The sequence below is a fragment of the Dasypus novemcinctus genome, chromosome 10, assembly GCF_030445035.2.
Source record: "Dasypus novemcinctus isolate mDasNov1 chromosome 10, mDasNov1.1.hap2, whole genome shotgun sequence".
Lineage (NCBI taxonomy): Eukaryota > Metazoa > Chordata > Mammalia > Cingulata > Dasypodidae > Dasypus > Dasypus novemcinctus.
In genome coordinates, this window is record NC_080682.1 from 106263220 (window position 1) to 106281153 (window position 17934).

The 17934-nt window shown below is 38.7% G+C and overlaps 2 protein-coding genes across 4 annotated transcripts in view; one reads left to right on the forward strand and one right to left on the reverse strand.

The window, feature by feature from the left end:
- C2CD3 (C2 domain containing 3 centriole elongation regulator) overlaps positions 1-15231 on the reverse strand; it is a 187621-nt gene extending 172390 nt beyond the window's left edge. For 2 of the 3 annotated variants that reach the window (XM_058305936.1, XM_058305939.2), the window contains exons 1-3: positions 14773-15075; positions 13924-14193; positions 9016-9173 (exon numbers count right to left, since the gene is read on the reverse strand). In XM_058305936.1, coding sequence (XP_058161919.1) covers positions 9016-9173; positions 13924-14193; positions 14773-14827 — 483 coding nt within the window. In that variant the 5' untranslated portion in view covers positions 14828-15075. Of the gene's footprint in view, positions 1-9015; positions 9174-13923; positions 14194-14772 lie in introns of all 3 variants that reach the window. The other variant, XM_058305935.2, reaches the window with a different exon arrangement.
- A 33-nt stretch (positions 15232-15264) lies between these two features.
- Positions 15265-17934, forward strand: part of PPME1 (protein phosphatase methylesterase 1) — a 123633-nt gene continuing 120963 nt past the window's right edge. The window contains exon 1 of the mRNA XM_058305940.1: positions 15265-15540. Coding sequence (XP_058161923.1) covers positions 15440-15540 — 101 coding nt within the window. The 5' untranslated portion in view covers positions 15265-15439. The remainder of the gene's footprint in view (positions 15541-17934) is intronic.

Below are 17934 nucleotides of genomic sequence, written 5' to 3' on the forward strand. Positions count from 1 at the left end.
ACCCAACCGTCTCTTCCTCCCCCATTTTTGGGAAGGGGAGCTTTCAATTCCAGCTGCAGAACAGCTTCTGAGGTGGCTTGTGCCTCCAGTGGAGGATGGGCTCCAGTGTTCATGGCATGGAGTGCTCTACCTATGAATCTTCTCTGCAGCCGGACCGTCTCCTGCTTCCATTCCTTCAAGGATGTTGCAGGACATTTTTCTGGTTTCCTGGAGCCCCAAACAGATGTTTCAGCTAGCTCCAGATACCTCTGAGTATTTGTTAAATGCCCTGTAGCAGGAGGTGACTCTAGGACCTCCTTACCCCACTGCCAACTTGCTGGTTGTCCTCTGTGTCTCTTTTTGTTGTGTCAACTTGCTGCACCAGCCTTCTGCATGGGCCAGCACTCTGTGTGGGCTAGTACTCTGCGTGAGCCAGCTCAGTGCTTGGGCTGGCTTGCTGTGTGGGCCAGCTTACCTTCACCAGGAGGCCCCAGGTATCAAACCCTGGACTGTCCAAACATTAGATGGGAGCCCAATCACTTGAGTCACATCCGCTTCCCAATTTGTAACATTTTTCTTTCCAGCAGATGAGAACACAGTAAAAATACCTTCCTGATAGTTGTGTGTATTTAAAGTGTCCATGAGAATTCCTATGTGAGTAAAGAACTTTTGGATGTGATACTCATGACAAATATCAAGAAATGATAATTCTTTGAACTAACGAAAGTCTTGAAGTGTTTATTAAGGACTGATTTAATGAACGATGCTTCTACAATGTTCTTTGTTGACCCTGGATTTGTTCCAAAATATAAACCCAAAGTGGTAACATTTTGCAAAGCCACAGAATCACAAACCTATATTCACTGTCTTGTTTACTCTGTCTAAAAAGCTAGAAGTTGAACAACATATATATATATAATCAACACCAAAAAGCTGAATAACACATGAATATAATTAACACCATGAATTAAAGAAACTCCTTTATTTAATATTTTGCTCGGTAAACTGGAAAGTGATATGGAATCCCATGATTATTATAAGGATATTAGATGGTTTAGTGCTTGCTGTATGCCCGAGCTGGCGGGGGTGGATTCAAGGGACCTGTGGGAAGAAGTGAGGGCAGGGGTACAAGAAGAATGGAGGCAAGACAGGATTCTGATCAAGCCTCGTTTATTGGGGGTAGAACAAGGGGATTTATACTGAGGGGAGGGAACGTGTCCACAGGTGGTAGACTGGTCTCGCGGGTGGCAGACGTCCAAGGAGGGGATTGGCTCAAAGTTCATGCCGGGTCTGCAGAGTTTTGCGCCTTGCACATGCGTGCTGCTATGGTTACCAGAGTTGTGGTGGGAAGGGGAGAACAAAGAAACAAAGAAGGAAGTGGCGGGGCAGGGCTGTGGTAGTTGTGAAATTCACAATGCTGTTGGAGGCTGTAAATAGATTTCACAGCGGGTGGCTCCCCACAGGTGTGGTGTTTAAAGAAATGTTTTTTATCTTAAGTTAAAAGAAGCTTCCTGGGTCATTTCATCCAGGGAGAAATCCCTGCTCCAGATTACCAGCAGAGACTGATCAAATATAGGCCTATTTGAATTGATGTTTACCTATGTAAACAATTTGAATACTTATCTGCAGGTGCATTCACAAGGACGTGTATAATATTTAACTGAATTTATTCATTCTTTGATGATTTTATCTTTGGGAAATTTACTTGGCTACTTTCCTACTTTCCTACTTTCCAATATATTTTTCCTATATGAAAGAGGATTTCCAGAAATGAAAGAGATGGCATGAAATATATTCCTAAAATTGTAGACCTGAAGACCAAAATCCCAAAGAGATTTTAAAAATTTCAATCACAAAAACTACCTAAATTTTATTAATTTTATCTTTCTCAATTTATACTGAAAGTATAAAGAAGTTAATGAAGAGAATTAAAATATGATGCTTGAAAACCCAAATTCTATAGATATCTTAGGAGTAGTATCCTAACTATTAAAACTATTGTACTAAGATTCCAATTTTATTTGGAAATACCCATGTTGTGAATGGCTATTATCTGTTATGAAACTGGATAAAAAAGAAATCATACTCTAATTAAAGGATAGAAAATGGAATACCGTACTGCACATCATATATAAAATACTTAGTATTGATAAATTGGTACAGAAGGTATCAAGTTTCTGCCAAATCAAAGGAAAGGACTTCAAAAGAAAAAATACATATTCTTGTTTCCCAATTTCAAATTGAAAATATAATCATATATATATACACACATCCATATACAAATATACATATTGTGGCAGTTTGGTATTGTTTATGAATTCCAAAAATAGATATTGGATTGTGTTTGTATACTTGTCTGTTCTTCTGGGCATATGAGATTGCATTAGATTCAGAGGTTTCACTTTTATTTGATTAAATTATGATTAGGGTTTTGATTAGGCCATGTCGGTAGAATGTTAAGTTTGATGTCAGAGCCCTGGGAAGTGAACACAAAGGAAAAGAACACAGGAATAGAGATGACTCCATAGACACAGCAGAGGCCATGAGAAAAGAGAGCCTAATAGTCTGCCCCTGGTTTTGTAGAGAGACCACAACAGCTGAGCCTGGAAAGAATTGAACCCCAGGGAGAGAGACAAAGCCTTACAGCAGCCTATAGCTGAGATCAGGAGGAGCTGGGACCACAGAGCCTGAGGAGAAAGAGGAAGGCTGAACTTTTGCAGAGACTGGCAGCCACCTTGCTCCAACACGTGGCAACAGGCTTTATTTAGTGAGAGAAGTAACTTATGTTTTATGGCCTTATGACTGTAAGCTTCTATCCCAAATAAATACCCTTTATAAATGTCAACAGGTTTCTGGTACTTTGCACTACCACCTCTTTGGTTGACTAATACACATATATAGAGGTCAATATTATGTTACATACTTATATAACAGTATAATAGTTCACTATTAAAGAAGTCTGATCATATTCTTAGCAGTTGATTTCTCTTAAAGCCAATCTACTTGCCTCATTTGTTACTTTTGACACCTGATCTGCACCAATAATGGAATATAACAAAGCTTCCTCTCAATCTCTTTGATTCTAAGGATCTTTATTTTTCATTTTATTTTTTCAAACTTGATTAGAATTTATTATTTTTTTAAAAAGATATTTATTTCTCTCCCCTTCCCTGCCCTCCTCCCCCAGCTGTCTGCTCTCTGTGTCCATTTGCTGTGTGTTCTTCTGTGACTGCTTCTATCCTTATCAGTGGCACTGGGAATCTGTGTTTCTTTTTGTAGTGTCATCTTGCTGTGTCAGCTCTCCATGTGTGAGGTGCCATTCTTGGGCAGGCTACACTTTCTTTTGTGCTGGGTGGCTCTTCTAATGGGGCGCACTCCTTGCGCGTGGGGCTCCCCTACACGGGGGACACCCGTGTGGCAGGGCACTCCTTGAACGCATCAGCACTGCGCATGGGCCAGCTCCACACAGGTCGAGGAGGCCTGGGTTTGAACTGCGGACCTCCCATGTGGTAGGCAAAAGCCCTATCCATTGGGCCAAGTCCGCTTCCCTAGATCTGTTCTCATCTGTTGTGTTACAGTCAATGGAACCTTTTAAAAAGTTTTAATAATAAAAAATTTTAAAAACCATTTTATTATGAAAATTTACACACACAAAATTAGAAAAAAATGGTATAATGAACCCAGGTACCCACTATCAGCATCAACTGTTGTCAATATACTACTAATAATATTTAACCTCTACCTTCTCTAACCAGTGCTTTGCCACTTGATACTATAAAGCAAATCCTAGAAACCAAACCATTTCTTCTGTAAATATGTTGATAATAAAATGAGGACTCTTTTTTTTTAAAACATAAACACAATACCATTATGAGATCCAAAAAATAATTCTTTGATATCAAAAATTGAGTAAACATTTATTTCCCTGATTATTTCTAACTTTTTACAATTGGTTTTTATGAACGAGGTCCTGAGTAGGCCTCTTCAATCTTGAAATTCATATATTTACAATAGGAAAGTGTTCTTCAGCTGTCTCTCAGAGTCCTGTGCTCTTTAAAGAAAAAAACAAAATATACAACATGGAAAATCCACAATGTCTACAATGCAATAAAAAACTAGAGAGTGAAGAAGTAGGAAGAAGTAACCCAGAATACAATTAGTCAATAGAAACAGACACAAAACAACAGAAGTGACAGAATTAGCAGCCAAGGAGCTTAAAAACAACTGCTATATAGATTTGCCAAATGTTCAGATTTAAAAGAAAACAGAACACAAAGAGAGATAAAATGTATATTTTTAAAAACAACTTTAAAAGATGAAATACAATATCTGAAATGAAAATATGGCTGGGGGATTAACAATACATGAGACAATACATAAAAGATATAACAATAGAAACTAAACGAAAAGGAAGTACACAGTGAAACTAAAATGAAGCACACAAAGAAAAAGACTGGGGAAAAAAAGAGACTCAGTGATGACTGGAACATATACCACATATGACTGGAAGCAGTATACCATACAGGTCCACAGAATCTCAGGAGGGAAAAGACAATAATAAAAAATATTTGAAGAATGGCTGAAACATTTCCAAATGTGATGAAAACTACAAATTGGCAGATATAAGAATATCAGTGAACCACAGTCAAGGTAAATAAAAGGAAAATAACACAAAGATATATAAAAAAATTATAGAAAACAGTGATAGACTCTTAAGAAAAGCAGCCAGAGAAAAAAGGCACATTGTGAACAGAACCAAAGAAAGAATTACTGCAAAATTTTTGTAAGAAATTGTACAAACAGGAAAAAAAACCTGAATGGTATCTTTAAAATGCTAAAGGGAAAAACAACTTTATCAGTCTAAAATTCTATACTCAGCAAAAACATTTTTTTTCAAAAATGAAGGTCAAAGACTTTTTCAGAAAAACAAAAGCAACGTTGCTGGTTGACCCAAACTACAAGAAATGTTAAAGGAAGTTATCCATGCACAAGTAAAATGATATCAGATGGAAACTTGGATCTATACAGATAGATTGTGAAAAATAGTAAATGTGTGGGTAAATAAAAGAACTATACATCGTGATAAAGCAGGATTTATTCAAGGTACCCAAGAGTGGTTCAACATAACAAAATAAATTAATGTAATACACCACCTTAACAGAACAAAGGAAAAAATAAAACTCTATGATCATCTCAGTTGACACAGAAAAGGCATTTGATAAAATCCAGCACCCCGTCTTAATAAAAACAGTTAGAAAACTAAGAAGAGAAGGAAATTCCTCAACATGATAAAGGGTATATATGTTAAATCCACCATTAACATCATACCCAGTATGAAAAGACTGGAAGCTGTCCCTCCAAGATCAGGAACAATACAAGGATGCCCACTGAAAGCACTGTTCTAGAAGTTCTAACGATAGCAATTAGGCAAGCAAAAGAAAGAGAAGTCATCCAAATCAGACAGGAAGAAATAAAATTTTCTCTCTTTGCAGACGACATGATCCTGTATAGGGAAAATCCTGAAAAATCCACAATAAAACTATTAAAATTAATAAAAGAATTTAGCATAATGGCAGAGTACAAGCTCAACACACAAAAATCAGTAGTGTTTCCATACACTAGTAACGAAAAATCTGAAGGAAAAAAATCAAGAAAAAATTCAATTTCCCACAGCAAGTAAAAGAATCAAACATCTAGGAATTAATCTAACCAAGGATATAAAGGAATTGTATGCAGAAAACTACAAAGCACTGCTAAAAAAAATCAAAGACCTAAATAGGTAGAAGGACATTATGAATTGGAAGACTAAATGTTGCTGAGATTCTACTGAAGTGATTTACAGATTAAATATAATACCAATCAAACTCCAACAGCCTCTGCAGAAATGGAAAAATCATCAAATTTATATGGAAGGGTAAGGGGTCCCGTGATGGTTAAGTTCATGGGTCAGTTTGGCTAGGTTATCGTTTCCAGTTGTTTGGTCAAGCAAGCACTGGCCTGATTGTTACTATGAGAATACTTCATTGATTTAAATCCTCAGTAAGTTGATTGCATTTATGGCTAATTACATCTACAATCAACTAAGGGGACTGCCTTCAAATAAAAGAAGTCTCATCCAATCACTTGAAGGCCTTAAAAGGAGAACTGATGATTCCAGCAGTTAAAAGGAAGAATTTCCTTCTCTATTTCAGCCACCCAGCTTCCTCCCAGGAATTCATGAAAAACATTCATTGGAATTCACAGCTTGAAGCCTGCCATACAGAATTCGCCCAGCCCCACAGTTGCATAATCCAATGCCTGTAATAAATCTCAAGATATTTACATAATATAAATATATATATTTTCTTTTGGCTGTTTTCCTGGAAAACTCTGACTAATACAGGCCCCGAACAGCTAAAGCTGTCTTTGAAAAGAAGAACGGAAATGGAGTCAAGAGTTCAGAAATAAACCCTCAGATCTATGATCAAATGATTTTTGACAAGGTTGCCAAATCCGCGCAATTTGGAAAGAATAGTGTATTCGAAAGTGGTGCCTGGGGAGTGGATGTAGTTCAAGTGGTAGAGTGTCTGCTTCCCATGTACAAGGTCCTGGGTTTGATCCCCAGTACCTCCTAAAAAAAAAGTGTTGCTGGGAAAACTAGATATCCATAAGTGAAAGAATGAAGGTAGAATCCTACCTGACACCATTTACAAAAATCAACTAAAAATGTATCAAACACCTAAATACAAAAACAAAAACTGTAATATTCAGGACCTTGTATTATGCAATTGTTTCTTAGACTGTACAACAAAAGCCCAAGTAAAAAAAAGAGATAAATGGGACCTTATCAAAACTAAAAGCTTTTGTGCATCAAAGGAGTTTATCATGAAAGTAAAAATAACAACCTATAGGATGGAGAAATGTCTGGCAACTACATATCCAGTAAGTGTTTAATATCCAGAGTATATAAAAAATTCCTACAACAAAAAGACAAGCAACCCAATTAAGAATAAGGCCAAGAATTTGAGCAGACATTTCTCCAAAGAAGATGGCTAACAAATGCATAAAAAGATGCTCAACATCATTAGCCATTAGAGAAATTTAAATTAAAGCTACAATGAACATGGCTGGTTTATAAATGGGATTGTAGCTGACAAGGGTAGTATAGGGACAGAAACGTCAACTGAAAGAAAGCTAGAGAATAATCTAGGGACTGAATAACATAGTGAACCCAGAAGTGGATGAGGTTTACAAATATGAGCGTGTTCTCAAAAACTCTAACAAATGTACAATACTAATACATGGTGTTAATATTAGCGTATGTATGGAAAAATATAGCAATGTAAGCTATCGACCTTATTAGTGGTAACAGTCTGATGATGTTCTTTCATAAGCTGTAACAAATGTTCCACAACAATGTAAGGTGTTAGTGGAGGGGGAGGGGCAATGTACATGAATTCTACACATTATGCATGATTGTTTCGTAAGCTGACAACTTCTCTAATAAAAATACATATTTTTTAAAACTACAATGAGATATCACTTCATACTTACTAGGATAGCTGTCACTAAAAAACAAAACTGAAAATAACATGTATTGGTGAAGATGTGGAGAAACAGGAACCCTTGTACACTGTTACACTGTTGGGAATGTAATATTGTAATATGACACAGTTACTGTGGAAAACAGTTTGTCAGTTCCTCCAATATTTAAATTGCTTTCAAATATTTCTTTTTTTTTTAAGATGGTTCTGGGGATTGAAACCAGGACCTCATACAAGGGAAGCAGGCACTCAACCACTGAGCTACACCTGCTCCCCTGTTTTCAATTTTTTTTAATACTAAAAATATGTTACTGTAAATATACCTAAGGCATATAGCTTCCTCCTTCTTATATGGTATTTCCTTAGGTTAAATTGCCAGAAGTGGAAATACTGAGGTTGATGATATATAATTTTTATGGCTCTAGAAACATGCCAACTGCCCTGCAAGTCTGTTGCAAATTTATACATTATTAGAAAAGTACAGGCATATCGGTCTTACTTCATCATAAAGTCAACATAAGATGTTGCTATTTTTTACTTAAATATTTAAATAAAAATATAATAACTACAGTAAGGAAAATATTAATTTCTTTCACTCAGTTGGATCTATTTCTCTGGACTCACCATTCTGTTCCACTGACATAATTATATGCTCGTTGATTTTTTTTTTTTTAACAAGTTCTTATATCTAGAAATGTTAGATGCTCTTTACTCATCTTTTTTGCACCATTTTCTTATATACCAGTTTAATTTTCTATGAGTTTTAGAATATATTTGACAAGGCATAAATCTTCCCAAATTTCTAAGGGATTTGAATATTCAGAATTCTCTAGAAAGCTCTCCCTAAAAAGGGCCCCTCAGGAAAGCAACCTTATGTTCTCCCCCAGCATCCTGTGCCTACCTATAGCATAATATGAAACATATGATGCCCTACTTGTTACTTTTCCTCTTCCATTACTTTTGAAAACTAAATGCAAAGACCATCTCTTTCATCTCTGAATCCTAGGATAGTGGCACATAACAATGTATCAAAAAAGTATAATCCAAATCAATGAACTGAATGCATCAGATACTTCTTATATGATCCAAACAAGCCTTTATTGCTTGGCACTATGTTAGGAGTTGTGGGAAAAATAAAGAAAGTAGAAAGCATACTCCTGCCTCTCAAGGAATATAGAAATTAAAGAGAAACCACTAATACACAATTTTGGAGAATATGTAGGATTATAATTAGAGCAATGTTTAAGTCACTAATGGCATTGTGAATTTAACAGATGATACAGTAGGAGCTGAGGACTCTTGGAATTTGACACGTGCAGTAAAGTGATAAGAGAATCTGGATTAAGTGGGGAGCAAATGTAGGTTAGTCCCTGGGTGAAAACATGAATGAAGGCATTAAAGTGGGATTTAACATTGTATTTAGGAGTCATGTACAAAAGTATTTTACAAACTGACTTAACTATTTCTGCTCCCAAATTTTATTCTATCCAGTGAAGAATTAAAATATGTTTACCTGGAGTTCTCCAAGTTTCTTAGATGTTGGTGAAACAATGGTAAAAAATCCATTGATTTGATGGATTGGAGAAAGCTGAGCTAGTCCACCGATCTGAACTCTACCAACTGGAAGATGATCAAGTTTGGTGATGACTTCCAGCACCAGCACAGCCATATCTAATCAGAAACAAGTACAAGTTACTGAGATACTTTTCTGCATTTACTTTTATTTTATTTTTGCAAGTGGGCAAAGGGGCATTTATTGGAAAAATATTTTTATTTAAAAAACATTCTTTGATTTTCAAATAAACCAGGAACTTACCATACCAGTCCAGGGTGACAGAATGTGAACCCAAGACAAAAGTACAATACAGTTTTAGAGAACAGGGATGGATAGCTCATACTATGAAAAAAAATCACACTGAATGAAAATGTTTAGCATACTAAGTATTTGATAAGGAAAATACCTTTAAAAGAGTATTCTTATATTAACTTTTCAAGAACTTGGGTTTGGTTTTGAAATATAAATGCAACAAATCTCAGTTCTTTCATTCTCATCATTTGTAGTTTTGAATTTGACAGAGGGCTGCCATGGTATAGCTGCAGGTATTGGTTCCTGCCTCCCAGGGGATCTACTTACTTACTCCTGGGTTATATCTGATCTCTGAGATGAGATGCCCCTGGTTACCAGGGTCCTTGGAACTATGAAGAATAGAACTTAATTTAACTGTGTTCTTCAATTAGTGACATAGATCTAATACCTTTGTGGCCATAATTCACAGCAGGAGAAATATAATGTATGTATATATGGAATCTAAGATCATTTCAGGGAGTATGACTGAGGAATATTTTCTTACCAAAGTTGAGAAAATAGTTCATTTTCTTTTTCTATTTTTTATTTTTCTCTTCATTTTTTTTTAAATGTTACATTCAAAAAATATAAGAGGTCCCCATATACCTCCCACCCCCCTCATCCTACTCCTCCTACATCAACAACCTCTCATCATCGTGGAACATTCATTGCACTTGGTGAATACATTTTGGAATATTGCTGCACCACATGGATAATGGTTTACATTGTAGTTTACACTCTCCCCCAGTCCACCCAGGGGGCCATGGCAGGACATACAATGTCCAGCATCTGTCCCTGCAGTACCACCCAGGACAACTCCAAGTCTTGAAAATGCCCCCACATCATAACTCTTCTTCCCTCTCCCTACCCTCAGCAGCTACCGTGGCCACTTTCTCCACATCAATGCTACAATTTCTCCCATTACTAATCACAATAGTTCCATAGTAGAATATCATAGTAGAATATCCACTCTAATCCATACTCTATTCCTCCATCCTGTGGACCCTGGGATATGGTTATGTCCACTCCATCTCTTTATCAAGAGGGGGCTTAGATTCTACATGGATGATGGATGCAATTCTCCTGCTTGCAGTTGCAGGCACTCTTGGCTTCATTTTCACCATTTGTTCAATACTGTAGTGAAGAAAGCATAGGACTTGCAATTTTACCTGTAATTGTGCCCTGTTTCCAATACTCACAAGCTACTTCTGTGTAAGCCACACTCCCTGTAAAATAGGCATCATATTACCTACTTGATAGCCCTGAGGAATGTGGGAACTACATGTAAAACACTTACACAGTGTCCTCCCACAGGGTAGTTGCTTATTGGTTGTTACATGACTTCAGGCAAAGTATTTAACACATCACAGTTCTTATCTTACCTATTCATGGGCTTTTCTGAAAATCCTATGAGCTGACAGATGTAAAAGTTCTTTGTAGATAGACTATGACATGATATACACATGTAGATTAAGAAAAATCAGCCAGTATCTGCTGGCCATTTACCAGGCTTTTTCAAATCTCAAAATTCTCTGAACAACTCTATGATACAGGTGTTGCTATCCCCATTTTGGGATAAAACTGAGGCTCAGAGAGGTCATGTAATATTCCTAAGTTCTCCAAGTTTTCAAGTAACAGACTGGGTTAAAACTCAGTTCTAATTGACTATAAAGCCCACTACACAATACTGCTTCATTATTTATTGGTTTCAGGGAGAAAAGGTTTGCTTCCTAATAGGCTTTTACCCACTATCCTTCATTATTTTTCTATGGAATTAGAATCCCTACTGTCAGCACACCTCTGACCCCTATGATCTTTCATATTCCTAATTGAAGCCTATGTGATTAGAGGCAAAAACCAAGTTGTGAGGCTCAGTATTAGAATATTCTCAGTTTCTACGCTAACCTTCCCATGCTCCAAACATTTTCATGGCCAATGCTATTTTCTTGCAAAGGGACAAAGGGTGAAGGGAGAAAGACATAAGATAATTATGCGGCATCTCAGAATCCTAAAATTCCTCCCATTTCCAGAGGTAATGTGGCATAGTTGAAAGAAATATTGATCTTGGAGTCAGAGCACCCTGAAATTAGGGTTGGTGTTAGCATGACCTTGGGTATGTGACTTTTAACTCTTCGAACCGCAAATTCATCACCTAGAAAATGGGGATTATATCCACTAGAAAAATACAGGGCCTTGCAGTATGCATTCCTTTTTTTTCTTAAAGATTTATTTATCTCTCTCCTTTCATCCCCTGCCACCCTCCCCCCACTGCCCCGTTGTCTGCTCTCTGTGTCTGTTCACTATGCCTTCTTCTGTGACTGCTTGTATTCTCATTAGGTGGCTCCAGGTCAATCCTGGGACCATCCAGAGTGGGAGAGAGGCAATCGTTCTCTTGCGCCACCTCAGCTCCCTGTTCTGCTACGTCTCTTATTGCCTCTCATCTCTTGTTGTGTCATCTTGCTGTGCCAGCTCTGTGTTGGCTGGCACTCCCGTGTGGGGCGTAACTCCTGCATAGGGAGACACTCCTGCACAGGACAGCATACCTGCATGGGGTGACATTCCTGCGTGGGACGGCACCCTGCGTGGACCAGCTCACCATGCAGGCCAGCTTGCCTTCACCAGGAGGCCCTGGGCATCAAACCCCAGACCTCCTATACGGTAAATGGGAGGTCAACTGCTTAAGCCACATCTGTTTCCCAGTATGCATTCTTATACTTCCCAGTGCCTTCATCTTATTCCTCCTGTTTTTCACTTTCCTTAAAAAGTCTAAGATTTCAAGATTTTCTCATTAATTAAAATATCTTACTGTATTTAACATATTTTTGCAAGTCCAAGTCCATGAATATTCTTCACAAGATCTGATGTCAAATGGTTAGCATAAAAGAGAAGTCAAATATTCACTGAGCTATGAAAAACTAAAAAAGAACATGCTGCAGAAACACTAAACACCTGAAAGCACACCCAAGGAGACAAGGGGGAGAAAGTTTACTTTACTTCATTGCTATTTTCATCCATCATGTCTCTAGACTTACCTTCTCTTATTCATTACTTAGTTCAGGCATTTGGACTAAGTTATTACATCTCACTTGGTTTAGTACAACAATCTAAGTGGTCTTTTTGCCTTCAGTCTCTCCCCTCCAGTCCACCTGCTGAAAGTCAGACCAACCCTCCTAAAATGTAGGTTTGAGTAGGTTACTTTTAAAATAAAAAATATTTAGTCTTTTGCCTCCTCACTGGATACAGAATAAAGTCTAAAATCCTTAGCTTGGCACCACAGTCCTTTTGAATATGGCCCCAAGCTTGCTTTCCAATTTCATCTTGTCTCATCTCCCTCTACAGACCCCATACTTCTGGCACCAAACTACTCACTGCTCCTAGGACAAACTTCATATTTCCATGTCTCCAAATGTCTGCTAACCTTGGAATTCTCTGTTAATTTTTCTGAGGCTTAGATTAAATGACATCTTCCCTCAGGAAGCTTCATATCTTCATTTTAGGAAGGTATAATTCACACCTTTACACTCAGTTTATTTTACACACACTTACAAAAACAAAATTCCCATAATATGTTCTTTATACTTCTTTAATTGAACTTGTCACTTTACACCTACTCATGTAGTTAAACATCTATGAATTTAGTTAAAATTGGATTCTTGATTCACAGTACCTATCACAATGTCTACTAACTACATAGTAAGTGTTCAAGATATACGTTAAATGACTGAGTTATAGCTTTTTGTTTTTTATATTTTAATTTGATACTAAAAATTTTTTTTTTCTTGATAGAATGTAAGCTACTTAAGGATAGGTCAATTTTTAATATGCCTCTGACTCTCCAGTATAGTTATTTGTCAAATCAATCCCATTCAAGTCAATAACAATTGAACATTTATCATGTAAACATAGTGTAAACGTTCAATTGTTACTGACTGGAATGGGATTGATTCGACAAATAACCCCACCATCTAAAATGTGCTTACACGAAAGCTTGACCTGAATAAAGAATTAACACAGTATACTCAGAATACTTTCTTGTACAGAAATGAAGAAATCTTGGCTTCCTGGATCAACATAGAGGGATCCTTCCCTTCTCTGAAAACCTGTATTACTAACTCATCATTTGACAAGATGTATTATCTTGATTATCAGTAAATTTTATATCTATAACTTTTTTCTCAAACATAATATAAACCCATATCAGAGATCACAGCTATTAACTGAAGAAACATGGTGTTGTTAAAAGAGTATGAGCTTTGGTGTCAAGACAGAAGTAGGTTCAAATTCCAGTTTTGCTATTTATCAACTACGTGATGTTAGAGAGTATTTATTTCATTCCTCTGAACTTCAGTTTCATCGTCCATAAAACAGACAATACCTATCTTGAGGGTTATTGTAAAGATTAGAAATTATATGTCCAAACTGTACATATAATAGTGGTTATTATAAAACCTCTTTGGCTCATCAGTAACTAAGAATAACCAGCACATATTAAGTACACGATAACACATATTGCTAACAACATAAACACATGCTTCTTAATAGACCTATTGGTGAAATGATAAGGAAAAAATATACCTGTTAGATAAGAGGTAAACTGCTTTGGACCACAGCGAATAGCATAACGTGTAGTTGTTCTCACAGCTTTTGGTTCAGTCTGCAAAGAATCCCTGGGACAAAAGAGAGTTCCATCTGTTGTTTCTCCCCACCATCTCACGCGGACAAGCACACAAGTGGGAGGCTTTGCAATCTTCCATACGACTTTATTAACAGTAAGTTTCAGAAAGCAGCGTAACTGGCCTTCGACCAGAGGTGGTAGGCTCGTAGATGGAGAAATGTCACTCAAACCTGTGGAAGAATCCAAAAATATTGCGTTAAAGGTCTTGCTTTATGCTTGTCTTTGGGAACCTGATAATGTATAAAACGTGACCCTTGCCCATTAGATTCACTGACACACTCCCCTCACCAATTTGGATTTCTTCCAGTCCGCAGAGGAACTCTAAAGTTATACTCCTCCCCAACCCCCAACTTTTAAAATTTATTTTCGGCAACATTCCTAGAATTTTTTGTTCTCTTCCCCTAGAGGAGACCCATCCATACCCTTTTAGCTCTTACTCAACACCATTTATTCCCACTCTCCCGCCCTTCACAGTCCAGCCCCTATTTCCTTTCCATTCTTTTAGGGGCTAATTGCCCTATTTTTTTTAGGAGGTAGCAGAAAGTGAACCCAGGACTTCGTACATAGGAAGCAGGAGCTCAACTTCTGAGCTACATCTGCTTCCCAGTTGCTCTCTCTCGGAACCTTCCGGTTCCTTGGTTATTAATGCTTCTCCATCCCTTCTTCTACGGGGCGGGGTTGGGGGGAGATGATGAGGGGCTTCTGTAGAATTCCCCCAACGCCCAACCTGTTAAGCTTTCTCCAGTTACCTCTCTTCTTGCGGCCACGGCCGCCCCACGGCCCCTGGATTTTTCGTTGTTTCATGTCGATCCCGAGCTTCACCACCTCATCTGCAGTCCCTGCACCAAAGCCTTACCCTTCCTCCCGCCATCCCGTCCCTCAGCGCCCGCGTTCCCTGGCAACCGGTGCCGCCGGGAAGCCTGGGAAGCAGGAAGAAGCGACTCTTTCTCTAACAGTTACCGGGAACTGGTAAAAAGAGAAAGGCGCCAAGTCTTCTTCTGCCTACTAGACTACAATACCCAGAGTGCTTTGCTACTCTACCTCTGAGGGGTAAGAGGCTGTCGCCTCCAGCTGCGCAAGCGCTAAGGGATAGGCCCTTAGAGGACTCCATTGCCCAAGGTGCATTGCCGTCCTGTTTCCGGCAAGGGTCGTCGAGTTCTCCTCTTGGGGGTCAAGGGGTGCGCACACTCGGTTACCCAGATTCCTTTGTGGGAAGGCTGTTGCGTACTTCCGGTGGAGGTGAGATGAGAGGGGGTGGGGTTTGCGAGCGGGTGGGCGGTGGGCGGTGCTGCCGGTAGCTGGGGGTTGTCCCAAGGCGAAAGGGAGTCGCTAGGGGAACGCGCTGTGACCAGTTGGGCCGCACGTAACGTGGGACGAAACCTTGGCTGCTGTTTGACTACGTGCGGTCTCCCCTTTATGTCGGCCCTCGAGAAGAGTATGCATCTGGGCCGCCTGCCTTCTCGTCCTCCGCTACCCGGCAGCGGGGGCAGTCAGAGCGGAGCCAAGATGCGAATGGGGTACGTGACCCGTGCCTCTTCTCCCTAGAGGCCAGGCCGCGGCCATTGGAGAAGGGTGTTTCTGGGCGTTTAGAGAGCCACGGGAGGGGAGGTAGATGATAGAGGGAAACGTTGGTGGCGGCCTGGGAGAGGTTTGGATGGAATAGAAAACAGATTTTGGGGGCAGGGGAAGCGCCAAGTCAATGGAAATTGGAGGGCACCGTCTGGGAGAGGCTTGGAGGAAATCTGGCCTATTAGCGGTGTTGAAGGGAAAAGGGAATGAGGCAAAGATTCGAGAGGCTGAGAGGATAATTTAAAGGATGTTGGAGGAACCTGCAGAGGAAGGGATGAAGCAGGTTTGAGGAAAGGGAGTAGTAGAGCAGTGACAGAGGTGAGGGAGATGATCTAGGGCGTATTGAGGGAGATAGGGAATGACTGAGGGAAAAGTTGAGTGGAATTAGGGGAACAGCTAGGGAAAGGTTTGGGAGGAGTAAGAAGACCTGTGAGAACTAGATTTTACAAAAGCAGAGGAGCAGGAAATTCCTGAGGAGGGTTAGAGAGGCAAAGAAGAGACCCAGAGAACAGAAAGTTCCAGAGGGTTCTCAGAGGTGTAAGAGGCAGATTTCAGAGAGTGAGGGGGTGACTAGGAGATTAGGTCTCTTAAGGGAGACCTAAGAAACCTTGGGGAATAGGCCTAAGAAAGATGGAGTTCATAGCCAGGAAGACTATTTAAAAAGGGTAATAGGAATGTGCTGAGAAGGCTGGTGGGAATAAGGGAAAGAGTGATGAGGGAGAGGACTGAGTTTCTTAGACCATAACCATGGACTCCAGGGATTGAGAAATAACTTGGAATAGGGTTTGGTGAATGGAAGTGCTGCAGAGTCAAGGTCTGGGAAGCTTAAAGAGGAAAATTTGGGCAATTGATAAATGCTAGGCAAATAGGTCTGATAAGACTCAATGAATTAGTGAAGCATTTGGAAGTAGCCACTGAAGAAAATGTTTATGGGGGAAAATTTTGTTGGAAAGGGAGGAACTGGGTTGAAGGGATCAGCTTTTTTGTTTTCTACTTCCTTATTGGAATATAGGCATGCCTTGTCTAAGTCTAATGTTAGTGATTATGTAGATCATCTCCCCCTCCCCCAGAATGGTAAAGCTGGAAGGGCACTTGGAAATGAACTTACCTCCACTTCATATTATAATTGAGAAAACTAAGACCCAGAGAATTCTATATTCTAAAAGGTAAAGTGCAACAGAGGATAATCATTTCTCTTAATAAATGAGAAAACTGAGACTCAAATCTTCCTAATGTAAGGCACCCTAGAAACTTATCCACAAGGACTAGTCTCTTTACTCTTGAGATTTGCTTTGTCTGATTAATAGTTGTTATTTTAGGAATACTTAATTTGAGTTATATATCTTATTCCTTGGCAAATACTCTAGGATTCGCTCTTTTTCCTCAGTCTAATCCTGATAGGTGAAGTCTCACTTCTACCAGTTTCAGAGTATCCCACTTTATTTCTCCTACTCACTTGATTTTCTTAATGTTCCTTCTTTTTCCACTCCCCCACGCTCCTTACTCTCAAGTGGATCTGTTCCCTTGACAATTTCTCATCTGTCTTTTTCAGTTTCATTATACTTTATTTAGATATATTTGTATATTCAGGGTGGTTTCAGGTTATGATTTTTCTTGATTTTTTCTACAGTTCATTTTTCAAATTGGATTTAGTAATTCCGAAGTATTGCTAGATAATATAATAATAGCACTTATCTTGCCTTTTTTTTTAGTACATACTGTGTGCTAGGCATGTAGTAATAACTTTATGTAAATTGTTTTAGTTAATCTGCCCACAACCCTGCCATGGAGATATTTTTCTGCATTTACAGGTAAGGAAATTCAGCATCATAAGATTAAGTACCTAACCAGTGTGTAGTAGACTTAGGATTTGATCTTAGTGTAGTCTCAAGATCCATTTCCTTTTTAATACACCTATTCTTTCTCTTGGGTAAGGCCTGAAATGCTGGTTACATTATTTGTCGATAGATGCGAGTAGTTGTGCCAAAAACATGGTTTTTAAACTTTTTTTTAGAAGCCCTGGGAGCTACTCTGACATGGATTTAGGATCTTACTTAATTTGCACCTGAGTTACTTGAGAGGAATTTGTTTGAAAATCACTGCTTTAGTCCGTTACCATTAGGGAATCTATAGAATATTAAAACCAGTCATTACTCAACACATTTTTGTGTGTGTATCAACCTGCTACTTTTCTGTGGTGCTTTATCTCTTACATATTTCTATAGCGCTTTAACTGACATGCATAAATAGTACCTTTTTGTATTCTTCGAGGTAAACTAGGACAGAGCTAATTGTTTATTTCAATAAATGAGGAAATTAATTTGTAAATGTTCACTGACCTG